This window comes from Ornithodoros turicata, chromosome 1 (genome assembly GCF_037126465.1).
Source record: "Ornithodoros turicata isolate Travis chromosome 1, ASM3712646v1, whole genome shotgun sequence".
Classification (NCBI taxonomy): Eukaryota; Metazoa; Arthropoda; class Arachnida; order Ixodida; family Argasidae; genus Ornithodoros; species Ornithodoros turicata.
Genome location: NC_088201.1, coordinates 21844672 through 21862804, shown reverse-complemented (window position 1 = coordinate 21862804; position 18133 = coordinate 21844672). Strand labels below are relative to the sequence as shown.

The 18133-nt window shown below is 47.1% G+C and overlaps 2 protein-coding genes across 2 annotated transcripts in view; one reads left to right on the top strand and one right to left on the bottom strand.

Annotated features, from left to right (window-relative positions):
* Positions 1-18133, bottom strand: part of LOC135377633 (rab3 GTPase-activating protein catalytic subunit-like) — a 93055-nt gene that overhangs the window by 59305 nt on the left and 15617 nt on the right. The window lies entirely within an intron of this gene.
* LOC135377630 (nyctalopin-like) overlaps positions 1-18133 on the top strand; it is a 32713-nt gene that overhangs the window by 12051 nt on the left and 2529 nt on the right. Inside the window, exons 3-4 of the mRNA XM_064610195.1 lie at positions 12846-13727; positions 16606-16768. Of these exons, the coding sequence (XP_064466265.1) occupies positions 12846-13727; positions 16606-16768 (1045 nt within the window). The remainder of the gene's footprint in view (positions 1-12845; positions 13728-16605; positions 16769-18133) is intronic.

The window sequence follows — 18133 nt, the reverse complement described above, 5'->3', positions numbered from 1 at the left end:
CTACTTGGCCGTCCACAACATGTTTACGACAGACAGGACAGGAATGGCCATCCACTCGCAAGGTCGTTCTCTCCTGCCTCGTGCCTTTGGTCGGAATAAAAAGTGCCGTCACACTTCTCCGCCTTGAGGGACAAAAGAAAAGTGTACATTCCTAAATTCAAATGAAGCTGGCTTAAAATCGGCAGTGGTATTTTGGACGCACTGACATTTACAACGAACGACAGCGGCGGTCGTGCTCTATGGGGCCTTGACCAACTCCGTGGAGCCTTGTCACTTTTGACTTGAAGCGAGAACACGCGAACCAATTTACTTGAGCGTCGTCCCTTTCTTTCTTTCCCTTTTTGCATTTTGTAAATGTGGCGTGAAACACTTTAGCAACACACCGCGGATCAACACTGAAAGGGAACCAAGGGAGATTCTTCGATTGCGGACGATGTACGACGATAGTTCGAAACGCGGCATTTCCACTTGCAGCAATCGTTACGGGGCTTGCTACATACGAATGTTGCAAAAACGCCAGTCGACAAATTAGGAACGAAGTGATTTAATCTGTAGCTTTCAGGGAATGCGTGTACGTATGTGAGCGCGAGGTGTTCGTTTGTGCAACAATACCGCGACAAGTAAAAGAATGGAGCTTGCGAGCCGCGAAGAACAATACAATTTTTCAGCCTTGCCTCCTGATTTCTAACTTGGAAGAGCTTTAGCCAACAATCTTCTCTTCATTTTATGGGACTCTCGCGTAGATGACTTTTGCAGCCTACCCTGCGGCACGCGCAGCATGTCGCCACACTCTAGGCTGACACACCTCACGTGTAAATCGTCTCCAATAACCTACTTTTGTAGCCTCGCAGGAGCTCGCAATTTTTTCGTTGTGCAAATGCGACAGACGTTTCGTTGGTGCTTCAGAAACAAATACTGGTGTCCGTTTAAAGTAATTCACATTTGCGTTCGTTCCACCTTTATTTGATAATTCGGTGCTGCGTGCTCGATGCCAAGTCGATGACTGATCTTTGACCAAGGCGATGTCGGAGTCCCCTTTGCGAGCGCGTCATGGATATTTCAGTTCAGCCGGCACTATAGGTTTGCGTGGAGTACGGCCAGAAACAGCCGCAAAAAACGAGGCGTCATCATGGTGAAAAAAGAACCAGAGTCGTCGGCGGAGAAAGGAAGAAGGTGTACCTCAAGGACGCTTTGATATTCGGTGGAGTTCATCCTCGTTGGGATGAAGGCCAAAGCGACCATTCCACTGAAGCAGAACGCTCACTACCGAGTCACGCCCCCTCCGACAAAGTTACGCTTCAAGAGAAGCAAGGGTTGTTTGCGGAGACCCCGGTAACAGTGTCAAAGCCCATCACACAAATCGCGAATGAACTTGCCTTCTCAGAAAAAAAAAATGAAAAGATGCGCCCAGTCTTGTATGTTCTGCGCAAAGTCTGACGGAAAGGTCGTAATATTTTTTTAGATACTTTGGAAAATGCGGACTTTACAACACTCTGCGAACATTTAGCCAAGAGAAAATGAAGGTACTGTCTTACGAAGATTGTAAGAGTTGTACAGAGCGTACAATCTTTTCGTTGTACAGAGCGTTACGGTAACTTACAAAAGGTTTGTCCCCGAGGCTTTGCCCCCATCGCCACATACTGCGGACCAATGTTTATGCGACACCATAAAGTTTCCTAAAGAGTAAGGATTTCAATAACTTCATCTATGGTGTGCACAATATAAACCACTACGATACAGACACTCAAAGGGCATGAGATGATTACCATCTGCTTCACAAGAGAGGGAGACAATGCGCAAATTCTTCTTGCGGTGAACAATGGTCTACTGGGCACGTTATTCTTTTTACGATAGTATTCCCCGAGCGCAATATCCTGCGGGACCTGATCGGGCGGAAGCTGATCGGCCATCGGCTTCTTCCAGGTGGAGTTCCCACGAGCGACGCTCGAAATTTGAATGGGGTGACACACTTCTCGTGTCTTCTTATCAAAGTCCGACACCGCTCAAAGGCTCCGAGAAACGGCACACCGCCTGGGGACACACGTCATCAGCCGTTCGATTTCGTTAGCACGCAGTGCTGGACAGAAATTACCGGAAGACAAACATTCCATTACACCTGATCTGCTTTCCGGCCTTTACTTACATACCGTAGGTGAAGCTAAAATGCGCATGCTCACTCCACAGCACCGCGTGTTGACAGGGGGCGAGCGATACACAAAAGAAGACCATTGCGGACACACGAAATCAGCGACAATGGCGACGGAGCGCACCCAGACTATCAGTTACCGAAAGTGTTTCGTGCCACCAAAAGAGAGAGGGGGCCCATTTCTGCCTCTCAGCGTACGCTACAAGCAGACTCACGCAATCTGGGTGTGCTGGTGCTTCCCTAAACAACCGTGCACGTACGAATCGCCTCCGGGTTGATGCCTAATCAGACCTCCGCCATTCCGGTTCGAAGGTCCGGATTGCACCGTTGTGCTTTCCGTTCCAAGTCTGATAACGGGAAGGTTGCGGAGAAATGAATCAACATTCCATCGCTGTCAATGACGTGCAGAACATTGTCTCTTCCCCGTTTCGCCAGTTGGCGTTCACCGTTAATATCATATCCTTAACGGAAGCCGCACCTGAAAGGTTAGCAGCGACATTAAAGAGCACTGTAGATATATGGGATAGTTGGAAACGTGTCTCGTCTTTTCTTCTATGTTGTTGTGTCGTCTACACCGAGAGATTTCTACAAACGTTATAGACAAGTTGCTGGGTATAGGTACATTTGGGAGGCATTGCGTTCGCGTCAACAACAACAATGAAATGCGAGCTCACAAACGGGACCCTCAAAAACGGTACTACATAGTTGGCGATATGCCGTGACTCCAGCCGATAGTTGACAAGCATGACAGTAGTATGTGGCACGCAGGAAAGCCGTGTGGGAGGGACGAGACGCGCCCTGGTTGCTCTCTATGTCATTGTTAGCAATGGTGTCAACCGTGCAGGTGAAATCAACCAGTTCGACTCGACGTGCAATGTCGAACATACAACCGACACAAAGCCGCTCGTTGTTAGAGGGCAGTTGGGTTAGTCGGAACATTTCCGCGGTGTTTGATGAAAGTGCACGTTCGAATCGATTCTATGGTACTCACATCTTTTAGTTCATCGATTATATTACCTCGAGGTAGTCGTGACAAAGACGGAAAGCAGAAAGTCTGCGATCTTTGTTTGCATGCCGTTTCGTAGTGGGACTGTATCACTTATTTCTTCTCATGCACAAGCCGCATTACTATAGCTCTTACGCATCCCAATTCGGAGCACCCACACTGTCCTAAATACTCAAGGTCACAGCTTTGTACTTCTGAAATCTTGCATCAAAGTGCAAACACTCCGCCATTTTCCTCTTCACTAAACAAGTGGCACGCGCTCTGCTGAGGCATTGCACAACCCGCATTTGTTCAAACCCTGAATGGGTAAACAGTGAATGGTACCAATTAACTCCTACGCAAAGCTTTGCTCATGCACGACTCCTGGGGACGGTGAGTGGTGGCCTGACCATCAGCGACTATAATACCGCATCATTTAGTGTTTTGCCACACTCCGTCACGGCGTACTCCTGCCGCCCTCGAAGCCAGCCACAAAGCTCGCAAGGACGCCAGCAAGTGAACGAGACACCGTTCGAACGTCAGTGGCAAAACAAGTGTGAAGGATTGTGCTTAGACACAAAAGAAGCGCTCCCCGTGACTTTCGCTTACATTGATACGATACAACCCAACAGATTGTCTTCTCTAGCGAGTGAACGTTCTTTGTGAAAAGACGTTTTAGTGGATTCCATAAGGGTTGTTTGAAAGGTGTTTTCAAGCATCTCAGTAATAGTCTGTAATGCCTGTCGCTAAATCACTCGGCCTGATGCTCCAATGCTAATGGTCTCTTGGTGTCTCGATGTAGAACAATATCTGAAAAGCCACTGACCAAGGAAAGAGCCTTTATCGACGACTATAACGAAAAACTGTCCATGCTCCAGCCTCAAATGCCAGGACAATACCAAACTACCGGAAGCCCTTGCGCTGTGCCCGAACGACCTATAGGCGGTCATTCCAGCAAGAAAACAGAGTCTACTGCCGTTGCATAAGCTGGGACGTGGGCAAGCTTGATCTTCGTTCCGGGTGCTCGATATTTCATGCCGCATACCTACTCACTGTTCCACAGGAAGCACTGCAGTGACACGTCCTCCATAGCTGTCTACGCACCTCTGCAGATACAGTCCGCGAGTACCGTAGTAGTAGTAATTTTCGCGAATGCTATTTTTCGGCGAAACTAAAGTCTCGCGAAGTAAGTGACGCCCCTGCGAACTTTGTCGTGCAGGATCAACGTACCGCGAAATAAAGGTGCCGCAAAATATTCCCCAAATCTGACACCGTCCGAATTCGCGAATTATTAAGACAGCGAAATTAACCACCAGTGTATCACCACGCGAAGCCGGTGCCTGTGTAGGTGAACTCACGCTTGGGCTGAACTCGAGTGGCTGAAGCAGGTGATGGTGATGATGATGGTGATGATGATGATTCGGGGTTTCCTGGCGCACGAGCGACGAAGGCCATAATGCGCCTGAACTCGAGTAAACAGACTCGAGGTTAATTAGGATTTACTATGACCTGCAGATAAAGGTGGCAACTGATGAAAAGACGCCATCAGAAATGGGCCGGCCAGAGAGCATATCTGACCGGAAGTGCCCCACTGCTTGTATCCTTCATCAATTGTCATTCTTTAATCGAGTTCCGTTCGTCCTTCTGTCTTTCATTAATTTCAGCTACTACTACATTACCTGAGAAAGGTGCCTGTGCTTCCGTCGGGATTTTCTTGTTACCACAAGAGGTAACCGACTGCAGTCAGCGTAAAATTACTCTTCAGCAACCGATAACGCATTTAGGCTAATGAAAAAGGACAAGGTAACCAAAGAAGAATGCTGGCATGATAACCTCACTAAAGGACAAGTAAACACTTGGACTGGACATGTCTTGAACCGAGCAAAAGGCTTTCACCAGAACAGTTCCAGTGCCTTTTTGGTGTGTCGGCTCGCAAAGACGTGGGTAGGGGCCCTTGAGGCAGAATTAATTACCGGTCCCTCTTCGAGACTATTACCTCAACAAGCATTCGAAAATTAATGACGATTGAAACTGTCCCTCCTCGCCCTCTGTAAAGACAAAGTAATTATTCTTATTTCCCTCTTCTTCTTTTTTTTTTCTCTCTCTCTCTACACACATAGAAGAAAAATGATCAACTTAAACTCATCGGTTCTGTGTTTACCAATCTGGAAGCACTTCACGATTCTAATTTCAGAGCACTATACTGACAGGTAGATGCCGAAAGATTTGTGTCGCTTCCCGACGTTTATTGGCGCGTCACGGTATAGTGATTCGGAGCAGGCCGAAATTGTTTCACGTCCAAATTTGCTGAATCCAAACCAACCTCCTGGGAAGTGTTTCTCGAGACCGTAATAGGGGCCGTGATTTGTACAACCCAACAACTAGAAATCACTTACAGGAAATAGTATGAGGTACTGACACCATAAATAACAGCTTTGCGCGAGGCGATTGTTCAGCAGAGCTGCAAGTTTATGATGTGTATAATTTCTCCACTATTTGCGACGATACGGCTAAGGCCCCTGAAGTTTTAAAGCCAGAGTAGAGGAATCTGTCCCGACACTCCTATGCCGCTCGACGCCAAAATTCGAAAGAGATTACAACGCGCAGAACTAGCCAAGTTGCGTGCCAGGGAAGAGACTCGAAAATCGAGGGCCGACGATTAGCCCTTACCGTTGTGAACTGCAAAAGGAACGCGCCTTGAAGGGATAGCCAATGGCCAGATAGCATCAAACTATAAGCACCCAATTTGGCTTGCCTGAACGGACTGCATGCGTGCACGGTGTGCATTCGTACTGTTCGCTGCCCGCTACCCCATGAAGCTTTTTTTTTCTTGACTCGCCCTCACAAGAGCCCGCTTGGAATGTGTGATTCGTGAATAACAAACTTCTGGCAGCCTTACTGCAATGCACTTACGCCATTTACCGCTCCCTTTCGAATACCTACGAATGGCTGTGCTGGCGCAACCGTTGGGGGACCTTGACCGGCTTCATTCAGAGCGCCACACTAGAAGATGTCGTAAGTGTTCCAACTTCGCGGGAGGAGGAGAGAACGCGGCGAAGAAAGACTATACCATCTGGCGCCCTCAGATATTTTTGTTCAGGACCTCAGCGCGTCCTTGACCCTATACGTGCAAGCTATTTAGTACGCTTCCAGGCATTGTCGTCAACATCGGCGGGCAGGTAGGACTCTGTTGAGCGCGATACGTTCACGTCGACGACTCAAGTAAAGAGCGAAAGCACGAAAGCCGTTTTTGTTGTCTCGGCATAAACCACTACTGATGAACTTGTAGCGAATGAACAGTCTCACCCCGGGTGGCTCTTCCTGGCATTGGCCAGGACCTCAAGAGGTTGGTCTGTGGACGTCAATCAATGCTACGGATACCTTGGAAGGGAGGTCAACAACACGCCCAAGCTGTCAACGTCGGAGAAGAGACAGCGTCCACTATAAGAACCAAGAATGTAGCCTATAGGATGCGTTCCTAGTCCATCGCGGTGAACTGCATGAAAGAGGTAATCGAATGCGCTGATGCTGACGTGAAAGACCTTCACGTCAAATGCAGAATGCTCCGGGAAATATTAATATCGCCGTTCCCAACGATGCAGACAGGGAGCTCGTGACTCACAGCACTTTTCTTTTTCGTGCGAATTCAATTTGCGATAGCCGCGAGAGTGGCAGTCATGAAAACATGGGCAGAATGAGTACTGGCTTTCCGCCCCAGTAACCAATGTACCCTGCAAGTACCTGATGCGCAGCGTAAATTACGCCCGACCAGTGAAAGAAAAATGGAAAGATTAGAAGATGTAAGACAGAAAAGGGACAGAGAGCCTGCGCAGGCCTCTTGTACTTCCCAACTGCCTAAATGTATTTCCTCAATTGCATTTGCAGTACCCCCCCTATTCTATTGGATCCCCCCCCCCCACACACACACACATTTCTATTCGAAGAGGCATCATTGGTAAAAATGTAACAAGATAATTCAGACAGAACGTTCAGGGTTTCTTACGTCCTGCCACCTACGATCGAGGTTGCTGTGTACCGACAAAACATAGGATAGCGATAAAACGTGATGACATGTAGTTTCTTTGAAAAGATGGCTAAGAAGCAACTGGTGAAGTTGATGCATAACGTAAAACCCCGAGACTAGGGAACACCAAGCAGAGAGGGAACATTTGAGACTTCGTGTTGTGTCTGTCCCTTCCTGTTTGAGACTCCGTGTTGTGTCTGTCCTTTCGTGTTCCCTAGTCTCGGGGTTTTACATTATGCGTGTAGTTTCTTGCTTGGAGGCAAATCTGGAGCTTGTCGCGCTTTCCCTGTGGGGACACTGACATAACCTGCAGACTCCAAAATACACAGTCTACAGTTAGGAATGCACGCAGGACAGACGTTTTCGGAGCTGAATTGTTGCCACTGTTTCAGAAAAACAACCCCCCCCCCCCCACACACACAAATCGTTTGCGTAACATTATATATTATTTGGAAAATCAAGTATAGTATGTACCCCTCGTGAACAACGCGCACCAAATTTCAGCAAGCAGACACAGAGCAGATGATGTGAAACAGGCCCTTCCTATCACGTCAGTTCTGATTATGGAACGCATTTATAATTCGTGGTTTTACGTTTCGAGACAACTATAACTATGAGCGATACCGAAATCTCAGGACACAGCATACCGTACCTGATGTCCCTCGCAGAAGACGGCGTGTCTATACATAAGCAACTTGTACCCTGCTACGAGGTTGCTGGTGTCCTCGGCAGGGTTTGAACCTGCTATCTCAGAACACCAGCCGCAGACCAACGGCTGGTGTTCCAGAAAGGCAGTAAATAGTTGTGGGTTTTGTGGCAATAGTTAAAAAACGAATATCAAGCGCTGATGTCCAATGCAGACACCGAAAACAAACCCAACAGGATCGCAAGTGAACAAGCCAAGGAAGGCTACTGTTTGAGGTCTGTACCAGTGGCACGCGAAAGAAACTGCAAATAAGCGGTCAAAACAATCTGCTGGGGACGCGATGCCCTTCGTACCATGATTCAACCTTCATCTTTCTTTTTTCCACAGTGGCTTCCGCGTCTCCTCGCCTCCTTGCGTGATACCAAAATGACCATCACTACCGGAATACAATGGCGGTCGGTCAGAGTTTCCTTCCCTCGGGTCACCAGTTACACTCGCCACACGCCATGAGAATCACGCCTTGCGTTTCCTAGGGAACGAGACTACGTGTACCGCCACCAACGCCGGCGTCTAATAAGGTATCTGTGACGTGCGTCTCGTGAAATTACACCATACCAAGAAGCCGCACTGGACGGCAAACCCTTTCAAAGTACACCCCACGAGAGTTCCGATTTGTGCGCGCGATATCTGCGGGAAAACAAACCGGTCAGAGACCTCCTGACGTATACGAGCGCGCGTTTTGCCGTAAATGTTTTCAAAATCATCAGAGATATTTCGCCCTGAGGAAGCGATATGGCCAAATATATTTCAAACAACGTGTCTATACGCGTACTGAAATTCTCAAACGGTTTCCTTCCACTGACCACGAACATCTCCTGATTTACGTTGTTAGAAATGGTCCAGACATATCGCCATTTTTAGCGGGAAACGTTTATTTTGAAGCTCTCTTTTCGCTACTTGCCGCACACAGAGGTCAGCTTGCGCGAACTACTGAGGACGCCGCTGAGGAATTTCCTCAGCGGCGTCCTCAGTAGCTTCGGGCTCATGCTACTGTCCTCAACGCTTCTCGTGCGTCGAGCAGTAGCAAAGCTACCGAGGACGGCACTGAGGAATTTACTCAACATTCGCGCAAGCGGATCTAAATCCACATTCCATCACTATTACGAAAGTTGCACTTCAAAGAATGGCGTTCATAATCGCTTTGCCCGCCTTCACCCGAAAAGCTTCCAGTCACCTCCCTCGCAATTCCTCGGTTTTATTTTTACTTTTTTTCTATTTTTACTACAAGCCTATAGCGAGGGAGCTGCAGGCTAAAGGTAACATAGCTACCTGACATGGAGTATCACCTTATCACCTTCAGTACCTTATGAAGCATCATTCCCAGTATATTCTCAGTTTCCCAGGTTTGATTGACGACGCCGTCTGATATGAGGAAATTGAACTATGAAAATTTCCGATTCCAACACGCACGCTAAGCCGCTTCGTATACACAGCAGATTGTGGTCAATACTTGCACCGCTTGTCCACTGCGGTTACGGTATACGCATGAGAAACAGCCTACAGTGAGATACCTCGCGACTTGGAGAGATGTTCTGTTATCATTCCGCCTAATGATGAGCGCAACGTTGCATTCGCAGTGAGAAAGAAATTCCTCGCGTATGGGAACCGCCATTTCCGGCATTGCTTCCCGGACTTGGCGAACGCACCTAACTGCCACTCCTAATTACATGCCGTTCCCATAGATCATTGGGGCAAATGATGTGCATGGGAGAGTACACTCGGAGCCGAGTAACGGTTCGTGCAATAAACATATCGGGGCTTTCGGGTACGTTGCACCCTCTGCATTGATTAGAAGTGCGGGTCCTGCTGTGCACTATGCTACAAGGGGTAAATGGGTGGGATATAGTATACCCAGACCTTTATTTTTTTTATCGCGATTTATACGGTGATAAAATTTATATGTTGCGTTCCCTTGAACCCCCCAACATCATGCTGCAAAGGTGTCATCTTAGTGCGGTGCCACAGTAAACGAATAGACGATTTCTCCCTGTGGACTGCATGCTCTTTAGAACAGCCTAGGGGAAAAGTGGAGTACAGCAGCCGTGGAAAAACAGCGTTCGATAAAATGACCATATATGATAGTTCGCATTATGGCCTTAGTTGTCGATTCGCAAAAAAAAAAAAAAATTGAAAAAGAGAAAGAAAAAAAGCACAAATCATCATCATCATCATCATCATCATCATCATCATCAGTTCGCTGACAAAGTGGCTACGCAGGCGAAAACGGTCAGCGATAATCTCTAGATGAATTCGCCCAAAAACACATTTGAACCTGAAAAGTGTGTGCAGCAACTGGGAGAACGAAACACTCCCGCATCTTCCGTTTAGCTGCGCAAGCTGTGCCTCTGTGTCCCACGGCAGCGGAAGTTCAGCGAACTCCGTGTCAAGGGACAGTGTGACATGATAAAGCGCTAACGAGCTTGAAGTAGCGCCAATAATAACCGACAGTAAAGCGGGGAAACTTGCTCCTTTCACAGGTGTCCCTTCTTTGTGAGCGTGCCAAACAACGGCCCTCTGCCAGAACGTTATGCATATCACACGCTGGTCTATACTACACGGGGCTGCAAACTAAGAGTGAAAGGTTCGACATTCTCACTGCCCTCAGAAAGAAAAGAAAAGAAAAATATCGAGAGCGTTTTATTCTCTCTGGCCCGTCTCACAAATATTTGCCATAAATCCATCTTGGTAACATCGTCCCGCGTGCACGTAAGGGTGCGCTGCGCGTGTCACTATCTTCATCCTTCGGTAACAAATTGATTGGGAAGTATTCGTTATGGACCACCGTCGACGTATTTCATTGCCGAGCACGCGAAGGGCAGCGAGCAAAAAGCTACGGAAACGCCCGAGACGTCAAATGGGAAATGCGGAAGTGACGGCATTGCCATGGTGATCGAGAGTACTGCCCACTAAGGTCTGGCCCCGCATATGTATGCGCTCGAAGATATTCCTAGCTTCGCCACGAAAGAGCGACAACACCCGCTGTCGTGACTTATCGAAAGCCAAAATCAGGGCCTGAACGACTCGACGCACGAGAAAAGGGAATTGATATCCTGGCCATGCATTGCAAATGGATAAACTCGAAGGCGGAATCATCTATTTATCGTTTTTGTTGTTTGTTTTGCATACGCTGTGATAATAACGAGATACCTTCGCCGTCTGTAGCCATACTAGAGTAACATGACGGTGATTCAATGGGTGAAATGACCTCACAGCGAGAATCTAATAGACCCTTTAAGCGAGTTGTGTTGTCTTCGTAATAGACGAGATACAGAAAACCGATCGCGCGAACAAAATGTTCAGCAATGCTGGTTAATAAGTTTATGCTTATGTAATGTTGACGATAACATTTCCTTGAGGATGACGAACCACATGATAAGTACAGAACGGACGTTCCTGTCGAGTTTTCGTGTGGTACCCCAGCCTCAAGGAAATGTTGTCGTCAACGTAATAACCGCAAGCACAATAACACATACCACGATAACAACTAATCTATACCAGATCGCTTGCCTTCAACGCCTACGTGTGTTCGACGCTGTGTAACGTATTTCTAGGTAGCATATGCCTCGAGTTGGAGAGAAAGCATCAGAAAAGAAGAGTGAGTGAGTCGCGTCCTAATGGCGATTCCACTGTATTATCCCCAAACTGAAATAGTATGTTGGAAAGTAACGACTCCGAGGCTTAAACACACAACAGACAAACACAACACAAGCCTCACGGTGCCTACAAGAACGTAATAAATAAATAATTCAGGGGCCTTGCGTCGCGAGACAACTGTGATCGCCTAAAAACATGAACCATTGAAATTGAACATTCGAAATTTTTCAATTGTTTCAAAAATGTTACCTGAAAAACAGAGGATCTCCCTTGCGGGCGGAGCAATTGCGTCAAGTGTCATACGCGCACTCGTTACTGACGTGAATCAGAAAAAAAGAAGGTCTCTGGAAGGTTTCGTCCAGGAAGTCCTGCCAAATGAGCGAGCGAAGCCGTGGATTTATTCTGAGGTGGGGCACAGGGGTCACGCTCTCTAAACAACTCGCGAAGCTATAGGTGTTAGTAAACTACCAAGATTCCTATCGCTGTCAGCTATGCACAGTAATATACCTGGATAAATTACTTCTAAAATGTAATTAAATTACATTACTCATTACTCCAGTTAGAATTTAATTAAATTACATTACTCATTGCTGCAATTGAAATGTAATGAAATTACTAAGTCCTTACTGCGAGCTTAATCACACTCTTCTATTTGTCTGTTCTACATGTCAGGGTGCCACGTATGACGTATCATTCCACAATGCAGTGACGAAGATGACACAATGTATCATGACAACAGGAAGATTTTCCGGAGGATGGGGCCCGCAAACAATGCTTCTTCCATGCGGCAGTGCCACATACCGTTGACCGGAACACTCGATTCTTTTGTAAAAAGTAATGAGTAATGTCATTAAAATTCCTGCCCCAAATGTAATTAAATTATATTACAAATTACATAATGTGAAAAGTCACGCATTACATTACAAATTACCAGAAAAAGTAATTCATTACTGTAATTTCACAAAGAGAGAGAGAGAATACAAGAAAGAGCGTAATAAGTCAGCCAAACAGTTGCAAACACGTCGAATGGTCTTCAAATCTGGACGTAGCGCTATCAATGCTGTTCGTTCCGAAATATTTATAGGTACCACCGCGAGCCCAGCTTCCCAGTATGCCTTTGTACCTTTGGCTCAATCACGATATGCTTTGTAGGACACCTCAAATTTACTAGCTCCAGGAAAAGGGGCTACTTCACGGCAGGAGGCAGGCAAACGGCCCCCCGAGGGCAACGGGGTGTTGCCGTCCATCCGTACAAAAGCGAAAACGCATTCCTGACCCTCCCAAACGCGGTTCCAATATTTCAAGGCCAGTGCATATTTGACCCTCAATTTTATGCGCGCATCGTTCAAATGTTGACGTTTACGGGTAATTCACTGTTCACTTTGTGCAGATGCGGCGCAGACCGGCCATGGCAAAGGTTGCAGTGCTTCTGCTCGTTGCCACGGCTCTCACAGCCCCACAGGAGTTGTCAGCCCAGTGTCCCTGGTCAAGAGAACTAGTTGACCTACATGCCGACTGCATCTGCGCTTATAATAGTGTCCAACGGCTGTCTATTCAATGCAGTCCCGTCAATTTCCAGCGCCTCATGAACGCTCTGCACGCATCAGTTCAAAATGTGCCCATCGATTTGCTGCATGTGAACAACAGCACAGTGGAGTTGCTTCCCGATGGCGTATTCACCAAATTGGACATCCAGTCACTGCATATGGCCCGCTGCAGGCTCAAAGAGGTGTCCGACCGCGCATTTCAAGGCCTGGAAAACAGCCTGATGAGTCTTAGTCTTCCAGACAATCAGCTCACTGAAGTGCCCACTCAAGCCCTGCAGCGTCTCACATCTCTGCGTCAGCTGGACCTGTCCAGCAACCGAATTAAGGAAATCCAGAGCCGTGCCTTCTACAGCCTTCCTCTCGGCACTCTCAAGCTCGCCGACAACGTTGCGACCATCGCTGACGACGCATTTGCGGGTCTCGAAGGTTCACTGAAGAACCTCAACTTGAAGGGTACGGGCCAGGAACGCATACCTCGGGCTGCCTCAAAGTTGACGTCATTAGCGTTCCTCGACCTGGCGCAAAATAAGATAGCAACGATAGAGCCGGATCATCTCTCCAGCATGCATACGCTGACCGCGCTCAACTTGGAACGGAACCGCATCATCAAAGTGGATCCAAACTCCTTCAGTGCTGTCAATGACACCCTCAGCAGTCTTTCATTGCTCAACAACCTGCTCGTCGAATTTCCCATCGGAGCCCTGGCAACACTCACAGAGCTTAGGGTATGTACCTGTTTCATTACAACGGAAAATTAAGAAGCTGTCACACCACCCTATGCATCAATGAACGCAACGCAGCTATATTTACTGTGGTAACAAATTACAGTTTCTCAGCAACTCTAATAACGTACGATCACGTGACTCAACCGTCAGCAAGAACCACAGGAGGGCATCCGGTGCCCGCATTACCTCAGCAAGGCAATTAACGAACAAGTCTTTGTCAGAATAAGTTCCAATGCCATGTATATCTTCCACACGGTTCCACACTTTTGTCGCACGGTGTGCTGATGTGCCGGAACACGTCTAATATAGATTCGTACCAATTTTCCCAGTCGATATATGTTAAACAAGAGATAAACTGATGTTCTGAGGCTGGAACTACATAGAAGGGACAGATACAAACAAAGCCTCAAAATGCCTAAGAAGGCGTCGATTTCCGTCGTATGAATGTGTGTATGAGTGAGCAAAAATGTAAGAGTGAAAGGAGGGTGAGTGAGAGTGAGTGGCTGGTTTGTCGTCCCTTCAGATGACGCACCCCGAAAGTCGCTGGAGAGGCGTGTTAGCTTAGCTTGGTAGAGCCCTGGACCGGCAATCCAGAAGATGTGGGTTCGATCCCTACAGCTGGCTAACCTTTTCAGTGACTTTCATCTTTCATCGATATACGTTGTCTGATCATATAGATGCCTAAGGCCAAGAATTATAAATTATCAATGCGTTATTTAAGACATGTCGAAGTATATCACAGGCCCAGGAAACACTGCCATCATATGTTTCTAATGCATTTTACAATCATCACGGAAAATATTTCGGAGAAATCGCGGTTGATAATTTCTACGTGACTGGATACTCGATTCATTATTACGTTAGACGTTTTTACCGGAACAAAGGCCGCGGGTGCTGCCCAAACAGCATCGCGTATCTTTAAGAACGCCACATTCACGTGGTAAGTGTGATATCCAAGGTATATCTAAACTGGTAGCGAAAACCAAGCGAAAATACTAAATCAGATCCATCGGCAAGGCTACCATCATGAGGCGCGAGCGATCCTGGGTGTTGACAGTAGAGGTACGATCGTAAACACAAAAACTTTAGAACGTGGTCATGGGTTGTGTGCGTACTAATAGGTTATTCATAATTTCAATGTAGAAAAAACTTTCTGTTGCCCCACTCGTGCACATATACGAAATCACCTACCACCCGAGTACGTTTTCGTATCCTGCTCCTTTGCGCATGTGTCACAGTGGGCGTGTTTATCCGTGCATCTGTGTATCAGTGCATTGTAATGCGGAGTTCGTATACTTTTTGGGTTAAACAGGTAGCGACGTTGACATCTCGGAGCTGTAGGCCAAGATTAACACGTGTGAACTGATAAATACAATGCATCCCCTCTTGCTGGCCCCGCGAAAAAAAATTTAATAGGACGCGCGGCCATGATAGCGTGAGTGTTAGCAGGAATCAGCTGTGCACCAACGATGACATGCTTTGTTGCAATGGCCACTCATTGAATAAATGCAAACGTCTAATCACTGCGTGTGCGTATTGCTCTAGGGGGGGGGGGGGGGAAATATGTTTATTAAGAAAAAGTGCGTGTGCGTATTGCTCTAGGTAAGAAATAGAGTAAGCTAAGAGTAAGAAATAGAAATAGCTAAGTGAACCTTCCACGTTTCTGTGTGATATCACGGTGCCCTTCTCTTTAGAGTTGTCAAGATATGTGATAACTATATGCATTTCGTATTGATATGTTTCATTAAGCCTGATACGATTTATTTTTTCTGTGTTCTCGTCTGGTACTGTTGCACGGGTGAGGAAAAAGGAATACAACGCAAACGTGCCATAGCCAATTATGCACTACTTATTATTCATACTGCTGACGTCACCTCTGATGCCATTTATTTACAATCGTAGTAGTCCGCGCAACGGATGGATGGCGCAAACAGTCTCTATCATGGCGTCATTCTGAAGACACAGGGGCCTATGGGAGTTGCGCTACCTGTCTAGATATACCTCGTGATATCTACAAACCTCATCGAGACTCCCGTCGTGTCCCGTCCGCGTCACGGAGTGACGTCACCCGGACTCATTCTCTTACGCGCTCTTTGAAGGAGTTGAGTTTGTGAAGGGCGTCCAGATCAAAGCGCCTCCCTTGCGTCAGCTGTGATTATTGTTCTTGCGGAAGAACGCAAGGTATTTGTATTGCACCCCAGCAATAATCTAAGACTTTATTGGGGGGGGGGGGGGGGGGGGGAGAGACTTTCACTGCTGTACTGTACTGTACTGTACAGCAGATGTTGTGTTGGCGGCGTAGTTTAACAGCTTGTTGCTTGTGAACCAAGCACAAAAAGTTATATATGTGGCCGGGAACCCTAAATATTTTAAATTTGCTAGTAAATTTGCGGCAAAACTGCTAGGGGCGATGTCTGGTGGGAAGCAATCCCCAATTTGTCAAGCAACAGTGATCCATGTCCCCGACTGGCTTGCTGCTCCCGACGGCTACGTAGCCGACTTCCTTCGTTTTAGACACAGTGTTATACGCATGCAATGTAGTTTTACCGCCGCACTTGGCGCAGTTGGTGGGGAATTCGACATAGTGTTGCCCGTAATTTTAAATTTTAATTTTCTAAAAAAACTATGAGCGCAATCGGGACGAAAACTGTGACGTAAGAGTACTGAGGGTTCAGGCTATCGAATAGATAAATTTTCTGAGATTGCAGCTCTACTGCTTTACAGTATCTTTAAGAACGATCCGGGTGTCTGCACTGTAAATTGTTTTTAACCATTGCCGATGTAGCAGCCACTGTTGATTTCGGCAGCTTTCTACGAGAGCCATGCTTCACAGAGTGGCCAGGCTATAATTTACACGTATTTGATGTCCTTGACGCAGGTACTCGATCTTGGATTTAACGGGATAAGAAGCCTTCCACACAACGCGTTCCAGAACAACCCGTTTCTTACCCTGCTTGCACTGGATGGAAACCCTATCTCCACAATTCCTATCGACCCATTCCGGCGCCTCAACACAACTCTTCGTGCTCTTAGCATAGGAGGTAATATGGCTTACAAAGCCGCTCGTCATCTACCACATTGGTGCGGACCTGCTGCTGTGCTCGCCATTAATGACATGCATGTATTGCCAACAGGGGCGGATATAGGATTTCCCCTGGGGGGGGGGCTGTGAACAAGTGCCATATGCATGCTGGGATTGGTCCACTGAACCCTATGTTCAAGTCTGGAATTGAGGGGGGGGGGTCCCTGAACCCCCCCCCTAGATCCGCGCCTGATTGCCACCAGCAGCCAAAGCACCATCTCTTTTTCTAATTCATATTAGTGTTATCTTTAAAAAATACTGGAGGTATTTTATTCATCTTGACCAAACCCGAGTTTGAAAATGTCTTTCTTTTTTGTCATGCTCGTGGCAACTTTTCTCTATGCAGTCTGGACAGCGAAGTACTTTTGCGTTTTGTAGGAGATCCATCACTAGTGGATCCAGATCGAAGGGCCCTTATAGTGCCATTACAAAATGGTCGAAATCCAGACATAACAAAAGTGATAACAGCGTGGTGGGTGCATACAGACACAAATCAGGCAGGACAAGCGCTTGTTCTGTCCAGTTTGTGTCTGTGTGCTCCCTCCGTGCTGCTATTACTTTCGTTGCACCATTACAGCAATGCAACAACGTAAACCTTGCTAAAGGCAAATTCTACTGGTCGATCTGGAGCGAGCACCCATATCCGCTACAGAGCAACAGAATACGGCATGAAGGGACTGAATCCGAACCCGCCAGCGAAAGCCAAACGCCTTTCATCCAAGAGCTTGGCAGAGGTCGTTGCACACACCCGGCAAACTCAGCTAATCGTCCCAGCGCTTGCTGTGGTTGCTCGGCTTCGCAAGACACAGCAGTACCGGCAGTACTCGGCAGAGCAAGAAAGAGTGCTCTGTCGCAAAGCGAGTTGATCTGAAGCGAACTAGCGAAACACGCAAGTCCGCTCCGACCAGTGAAACACAAATTTTTCGCTGGGAATGGAAAAAAGCCGTTCCAGAAAGACCAGTGGTGGACGGGTCAATTGGTCAATTTGGAACAGATTCCCATGTCTGCTTCGCTGGTTGTTTCCGATCAACACAACCTCTCGTCATGAAGGAAGCGCACTGTGTGTGTCTGTGATACCTTCACGGACACACACACTGTCTGACTTCAATCACTATTTGTAAAATGCATCCTGTAGAAAAACACTTTGAAAAAGGAGCCAGCCGTCGTAATTGCGCGTGACTCGCAGAACGGAAAATCAACCTTGGAACAAGACCCTCGTATTTTTGTGGATGAAAATGTTTTCACGCGATTAGCAGGAAAGACCACAGTGATTTGGCACAGTGTAATTATATATCTAATACGATGTTGAGGGTGTAGTGTAGTT